General features: G+C 40.1%; 1 protein-coding gene across 6 annotated transcripts; it reads right to left on the reverse strand.

Moving 5' to 3' along the window:
• Positions 1–331: 331 nt before the first annotated feature.
• On the reverse strand, positions 332–4,939 carry LOC110937222 (pentatricopeptide repeat-containing protein At1g62914, mitochondrial). 6 transcript variants are annotated; one of them, XM_035988569.1, is made up of 5 exons: positions 2,481–4,939; positions 2,164–2,267; positions 1,657–1,736; positions 1,506–1,573; positions 332–673 (listed from the first exon to the last, which is right to left on the reverse strand). In XM_035988569.1, the coding sequence occupies exon 1, from the start codon at positions 4,660–4,662 to the stop codon at positions 2,485–2,487; it is 2,178 nt and encodes a 725-aa protein (XP_035844462.1). In that variant the 5' UTR covers positions 4,663–4,939; the 3' UTR covers positions 332–673; positions 1,506–1,573; positions 1,657–1,736; positions 2,164–2,267; positions 2,481–2,484. The 6 variants fall into 6 exon arrangements, with proteins under 6 accessions (XP_035844462.1, XP_022035311.1, XP_035844463.1 ...); XM_022179619.2 differs by having other exon boundaries at positions 2,142–2,267; XM_035988570.1 differs by having other exon boundaries at positions 1,657–1,707; positions 2,132–2,267.
• Positions 4,940–7,763: the final 2,824 nt, after the last annotated feature.

Here is a 7,763-nt window from a genome sequence, read left to right on the forward strand (position 1 = left end):
TTACACTCAAATTCCGATAGTTTCAGGGTTTGTTTCAGTTCAGTCAACACCACTATTAGCATAGTTCTGTTAAATTAATGTGAAATGATAACAGCGGTCGTATGGCGGCTGAACGAAATTCTGGCGACTCAAAACAGCAGGCACCGAGTCACAACAACAGCGGAGTGGTTGCAGTGCGATGGTGTAGCACTGTTTCAGTGGAGTTGTGGTTGCAGTTCATATCTAGCATGAGGATTAGTTGATTCAAGTGATTTTACATGTGGATTTTGATCTGATTGGTGCGGTGTTGCCTAGCGTTGATGTGATGTAGATTATTTGTGTTCAAAATCAATTAAGGTCGAATCTCGTGTTCAAAAACTAAATAATGCAAAACTTGGGGTCGTTACAAATCAAACATGAATAAAAAACATAAACAACCCAGTCACTACACTCGTTTGTCTTACCCGAACACCTCTCGAGCCGTTTGAACTTTCGACTTAGCAGCTAAACCCTTCGTCTAAGCTGAACATTGAACAGTATCTAGTTTTTAAAGCCAGCAACTAAACCCATATGTATTCAATTCCATGTCAAATCGGATTTTCAAAATCGATAATACTGTTGTTGTCCATGTGACATAATTCCCATCTCTTACTCACCATCACTTGCAATGGTTGACTGACTATCCATCATTAACCTGCAATAATTTATCTCATATTGCATCAACTCCAAACAACTTGCCTAACCCGCAAGATTCTCAAGAGAAATAAAAAGAAGCTTATGCTCGAGGGGCCTATGAAACCAAGAATACGTGTGAAATGAAATGGGAAGTAATGTTAGAAGTTACAGTGCTTTTAAAAGGGTTCAACCATTGTGCTAAAAGTATCCAACAAAAAGATCAAAGCATATTTGGTACTAAGTTCTAAAACTACTCAGTTCATTTATCTTCAAATCTATAATTTAAGGTCCTAAAAATGCTAACTCGCTTGTATAATAAACACAAAAGCACTTTGACAGTTAACAGCCATTGCCTGCTCTTTGTACACATGCTACCGACTTGGAATTACTTAACCAACTGGGGTAGCCCAGTTGGCCACCGACACCCACCTCTTCCCAGAGGTACCGGGTTTGAGTCTTGGGAGTGGCATATGTCGCCCAGGGTAAGAACTCGGCAAGGGAAATTCACCGCGGAGCTAGCTTGGTCGGGTAGCGGCTCCCGGAGTGGGATCACTCCGGCGGTTGGTAGGACCGTGCCCTATCCCCCCCCCCCCCCCCGACTTGGAATTACTTTTCAAACTATGCCTAAATTTGACCATCTGCTAGGCAAGGGTAAACTTAATTTTCCTCATTTTCTTGAATTACTTAGGCAAGAGTAATATTTATTTTTCCTCATTTTCTTGAATTACTTTTCAACAAACAGCCTAATTTCAATATATTATCACAAACGAGCCCTAATCTTAAACATATAAACCCTATCAAATAAACATCTATTACAAAATCAGATTCATACAAGTGATGAAAATTCATACCTGTGTTTGGATGAACAGCAATAAGCAAATTCTTACAAGTCGCCCAACCTAAAATCCATCAAATCTCCCTGTATCAATAATAATATATCAGCCGACCGATTAAATAATAATAATCGAATTGAATGAATGTATAAATTTTCAGAAATCTCACTGTAACCGGATGCAAATCCTTATCCCGTAATCGAATTTAGTGGTGGCAATTCTTGTATACAGCAACAAATCCAAGAAATGCTGAGAAAATTAGTAGACCCGGCACGAAATAGAGGTTGATTTAATTTCGGAGATAGTGTAATAGAGGTTGTAGGATGGTGGTGATTTGGGTGATTTGGGCGTCGGAGATGACAAAAAAGAAGAATCTCTGTGTGATGTGTTGGTTTTGGGTCACCCAGACAAACCCATCCGGACCCGTCAATGTTATCTATTATATTTAAACTTACCCATCCTGACCCAAAGTTGAATGTGTGGGTTGATTTTGCCAGGTCTAATTTTGGGTCATAGCATAATCATCAGTGGGATTTCATACTATAGCCCTTTTTACATTTCATGATCATAAAAAAGTCACGTACAGAAACATCATATTAAAAAATGTGTATGTGGAGATTTCAAGGTATCGGTAAACATCGTACCAATACGTACATAAGCGGGGTTGGTAAGGTACCGCATATCTTCTAGCAATGGTATGCCCTTTGGCGTCCACACTCCCGCCTTTCCGAAGATTGATTCCCAGTTACGCCTATACCTGTTTCTTGAAGCTATAACCAACTGGACCATCAACAACCCACATACATAAATATTCACTAACAAAAACTAAATGAAACATGATATGCTCACTGGATAATTATAGCATGAAAACATATTGATTTTCCTAATTTGATCGAAACTAAATGAAACATGTTACCCTAAATAATCATGTATCATAACTATCTAAGGCACAAACTTAAGTCAAAAGGTGAGATATACATGAAACAGAAATACCTTGTTAGCATGGTAGCAGGCTTTCAACATGAGCGGAAAATCTCCGCGTTTCTTTTGTATTCTTGGGAGAGATATTTCCTCTTTCAACGAATCTTAACATAAGTTCATCTGCCTCATGTGATAATCCACGAGCAACCAAACTTTTACTGACATTCTCACATAATTTCAAGTCAGGAACAAGATTCCGACAAAACATTCGATTAGCCACTTTATACGAAGATAACGGGTCCCCCTTCCTTAAATAACTTTCAATAAGCATATGACAGCTATTCGCATCAGTTCTTGAAGCTGTCCTAAGAACTTTACCCAAAAGTTTATACGCCTCGTTAAGGTTCCCAAAACAACAGAGCTTTTCAATAACTTGATTGTAAGCAGTCTTGCATGGTTTCCTTGAAAGCATCTTTTCTAGTGACGACAACAGCTCGTTGACTCTATTATGTTGACAGAATCGGTTTATGACAACCCTGTATGTAACATCAGTCGGGATTAAACTCTTGTGAAGCATTTTGTCAATCATTTCAACGGCTTTTTCTATGTCACCCTTTTTCCCTAAGGTGTCGATTATTGCGGTGTATGTCACCGCATCGGGTTTTATGTTATTTAAGTACATGTCATCAAAAACCGAAAACGCAGAGTCTAAATCTTCCTTTTGGCAAAAACCATGTATGACGGTTGTGAAATTAACCGCATTAACATCACATCCATTGTTAAGACATTCCTCCATTAACTTCTTAGCATCATCCGGTCTTCGTTCTTGACATAAAGATTGGATTAAAAGATTAATTTCAGCCGGTGTTGGTGAAAACCCCTTTCCGATCATTTCACTAATAATCTCACAGGCCTCAGTTAGCTTCCCTTCCCTTCTAAACCCATGCATCAAAACGCTATACGTTATCGAATTCAGGACCCACCATTCTTCCTCACTCATGTTCAACATCTCTCTAGCTTCTAATGATCTACCATTGATGCATAACCCATTCAACAAAGCGGTATACGAAACAGTGTTTGGCTTGCAACCAAGCTTCCTCATTTGCTGTAGCAACTCTTTACCTTCATCTACTTTCCCGACACTACAAAGACCATTTATAACATCCGTATACGTGACTACATCAGGCATACAACCCTTATCGCACATCTCGTCAACAAGTTCTTTAGCCTTATCTATATCTCCTTTTTGACAAAAGGAATGAATAACCGCACTATACTCAACCTTATCAACCGAAAAGCCTCTTTCTTCCGCTTCTTTAACAAAACCAATAGCCTCAAATCCATAACCATGTTTCGACAACATATGAATGAGCATATTATACGTAACCTGATCCGGAACCAACTCACTCTCATTCAACATTTTATCCATCAAAACGCGAATTTCTTCAACTCTATTCTCCTTACAATAAAACCCCATCAAAGTATGATAACTAACCTTATCGGGACCGCAACCTTTCAACCGCATACTATCCATCAAACCAACCGCGTCGCGTATCCGCCCTGCATCACAATACCCTTTAATCAAACAATTATACGTCACAACATCCGGCAAAACGCCTACCAACTCCATCCTATCCAACATCTTAACCGCCATTTCCAATTTAAAAGCTTTAATCATAACCTCCAACGCAACATTATACACAAACAAATCAGGCGTAATGTTAGCTCTCTCCATCACGGAGAAAACCTGCAACGCTTTCCACCATTTACCAGCACGACTATACGATATCATCAAATAACCGTAAGCTTTCGAATCAACGTTGATTCGTCTACGTGTCATTAACCGAATGACACGTTTAGCACCTTGATACAGGCTAGTCTTACTCAGGATTTCCAGCATTGTGTTGTACACAACCGGATGGTGCTGGTACCGCCACAACCGATCGGTCCAGTAGAACAATTGCAGTGCGGTTCGTGCATCGGATTGGTTTTGCAAGACGGTGCAGAGTTGTGAGGGTTTTAGGGTTCGGATTAATTGGCGTAATTCGTATTCGAGAGTTGGAGTCCAGTTTGAGGTAAATTGGATTAATCTGCAAACTTCTTTGACTAATGGATGCCTGATTTCGTCTTCTGAGGTCTCGATTTGGTTGAAATGAAGTGAATGTTGGTGTTTAGGGTTTTGTGAGGAGTGTGAAGTGAATGCGTGAAGGAGTGGTGTTCGTTTGTGAAAGGGGCTTCTGAAGATGAGTAGCATAGTGAATTAGAGAAATCAAGTTAGAGAACGATAACAATAATAGGGCTGTAGTGGTCAGCGACGGTCCGATCACTTGCAATCTCCGGTGAATGAATCTCCGGTGGGATTCTGATGTTGTTACTGGCTACTCTACATGAGGGAGCCTTGTGGATTGGGCCGAATATTATCTACAAGACTAAGCCCATGTAAAACTGACCTAACCGCCCAGAATGAAGCAAGGTGGCCCATTTTCGATTTACGCAATTCGGTTTTGACGGTTTGGATTTTAGAACCGGCCATGTAAACTGAACTGCTTGTCTAGTTATTTATTTGGAATGTGCAGTTATTGTATTTGGTGGCGGAGCTTAAACGAAAAATCAGCAGGGACCGTACTCTTAAAAATCCAACATTTTACACTACAAAAAGAAAATAGTGATTTCTTTTTGGTAAAATTAACACTATACGGGTGAAAAATCAGGAGGGGCCAGGACACCCGGGTAACTGTTACGCCCCTGATTGTATTAAATTTCCAAACTTTATTATATAAACTAACGATTTTGGAAAATGGTTAACAAAATTGGTTCAGCCTTTCAAACCATTAAAACCAGACGGAATAATTGACCCACCCATGTCCCACCTTGACCTGTTTAGTTTGTCGGTTTTCGAAAAGTAGTTAGCATTTTCACAAATAAACTTTTGTCAAAACCGGCCTAACTGAACGATAAACACCTCTAAATAAAATTGAGCTAACCTACCCTCACCCTAAATTCTCATAGTAGAAGTGTTTTATTGTGTTTCTAATTGTTTTAATATGAATATGAATTAACTTACTTTTTAGTCATGTTATTAGATCATTTATGAGAAGGGAGTTGAAATGTAGATCAAGTTTTTTTATGCATATATTATAAAAGGTTTATGAAATTTATCATAATGTCTTTGTACATGTCATGTATATATTATCAAATGGAATAAGGGTATTATTGTAAACAACAAAAGGTTACGGTTCATGTATTAAATTAAAGTTGTTTGATTAATAATGTATAAATCATTTTTTTTAAAGTAAAGTAGATGAAACATCTTACACAAATCTCATATCATTATCTTTTGTTATGTCCACAAGAGAGACACTGGGTCATAAAGAATACTATGTCTTAAATATCACCAATGCGTTTTTATGCACATTGGCAGTTGGATGTGGATGAGAAGAGGCATCCACAGTTAAGCGTGCTTAGGTAGAAACAACAAAAACAAATCCGTAAGCTTATTGTGGATAAATCCTACAACACGGACTGTACGAAAGTTCGGGTCATATAAATGGTATCAAAACCACTACTTATATGTTTTGTTACGATAGTGGGGCAATCATCATCGAGAATGATGAGTCCATATAATGGTGTTTGTTGTTGGGTTCGTAGGCTTTAGGGTAGCCGGCCCTAATTAGGGTTAGCCGACCCTAGTTAGGGTTAGCCGGCCCTAGTTATTAGGCCCACTTAGTTAACTTGTTGACCAAGTAGGAAACCCTAATCTTGTTCTATAAATACCTATGATGTAATTGTAATCTGGGTCATTCTGAAAACAGTTGTGAGCATCTAATAAAAGTAAAACCCTAGTTGCAACCCGTGGACGTAGGTCACCTTGACCGAACCACGTAAATTCTCGTGTTCTTTATTTTCTGCTAGTGTGTGTGTGTTTGTTCCGCTTCCGCTTGAGCCTACTCTGATCCGATACCCCCAACAAGTGGTATCAGAGCCAAAGGTTCAGTTAAACACACGGTTCACACGGTTATCGCAGGAAAGGGAGAGAGCTGGACGAGAGATCTTGATCTGCTGTTGCTGTCGTCGCCGCTGACTTGTTTACGGCCCATACCTATTCTCTGGTTACAGCTCGTAAGGTCTAGGGTTTGCGTCGTAGGGTTTGCTGTTGCAGATCTGGTGGTTTTGGGGTGTTTGGCGATTAGGGTTTCGGTTCTTGAACCGTGGTTATTCGCTGGTTTACGCTCGGGTTTGCAGGAGAAGTCGCTGGTTCGGGTACTTCGGGTTTCTGGTTTATTGAAAGTTGCTCAGGTTTCGGTTGCTTAGTTCCTTGTGGTTTTTTCTAGTTTTTTTCTCGTTTGCTATGGCTGAAGACGGGAAGTTCCAAATCGAGAAGTTCAACGGTACTGATTTTGCATGGTGGAGAATGCAAATAGAGGCGTTGCTTGGTGAATGCGATTTGGATGTGGTACTGGAAGAAAAACCTGCTGGAATGGATAAAGCTGCCGAGGCAATTTGGAACTCAAAGGACAAAAAGGCAAGAGGTAAAATTACATTGGCTTTGACGAGGAGCGTTGCATTTAATATCATGAAAGAAACAACTGCTCGTGATATGTTAGAAGCTCTGTCAAATATGTATGAGAAGCCGTCTGCCGGTAATAGGGTGTTCTTGATGAGGGAACTGTTTAATATGAGAATGAACGAGGGCAGTTCAGTTGCTGATCACATTAACGAGGTCAATTCAATTTTGTCCAGGTTAGCAACTGTGGGCATGAAGTTGGATGATGACACTCAGGCTGTGGTTTTGTTATCTTCCTTACCTGATAGTTGGTCAGGATTTGTGACAACGGTCACTGAAACTGCTGGAACTGGAAATTTGAAGTTTGATCGGGTCTGGGATAGTGTTTTGGGTGAAAACGTTCGCCGGAGGAACACTAGTGGAGGATCTACTTCTGGTATGTTCAGTGTTAGCAGGGGAAGAGGTAATAACAAAAGCAGTGGGAGTCGTGGGAAAAGCTTGTCTAAAGCTGGGAAGAATGTGAGGTGCTGGAACTGTGGTGAAAAGGGGCATGTTAAAAACGAGTGTCCTGATCCTAAGAAAGAGGATGGTAAGCAGCATGTAAACAGTGTTGTGTCAGATGAATCTGATGGTGACGTACTGGTTTGCTGTGAAGAGTCTATAGATTCTTGGGCTATGGATTCTGGTTCTTCGTTTCACGCCATGCACAGCGGGGAGACGATGGTGAATCTGAAAAAAGGAGACTTTGGAAAGGTACGATTAGCTAACGGTCATGTTCTTAATGTTACGGGTATGGGAGATGTCAATCTGAAGACTCCACTGGGAACTACATGGAACTTAAAGAACGTCAG

Source organism: Helianthus annuus, chromosome 4, assembly GCF_002127325.2.
Source record: "Helianthus annuus cultivar XRQ/B chromosome 4, HanXRQr2.0-SUNRISE, whole genome shotgun sequence".
NCBI classification, from domain to species: domain Eukaryota; kingdom Viridiplantae; phylum Streptophyta; class Magnoliopsida; order Asterales; family Asteraceae; genus Helianthus; species Helianthus annuus.

Coding starts and splice junctions, on each gene's coding strand:
- LOC110937222 (XM_035988569.1), bottom strand. CDS start 4,662: ATGCTACTCATCTTCAGAAGCCCCTTTCACAAACGAACACCACTCCTT.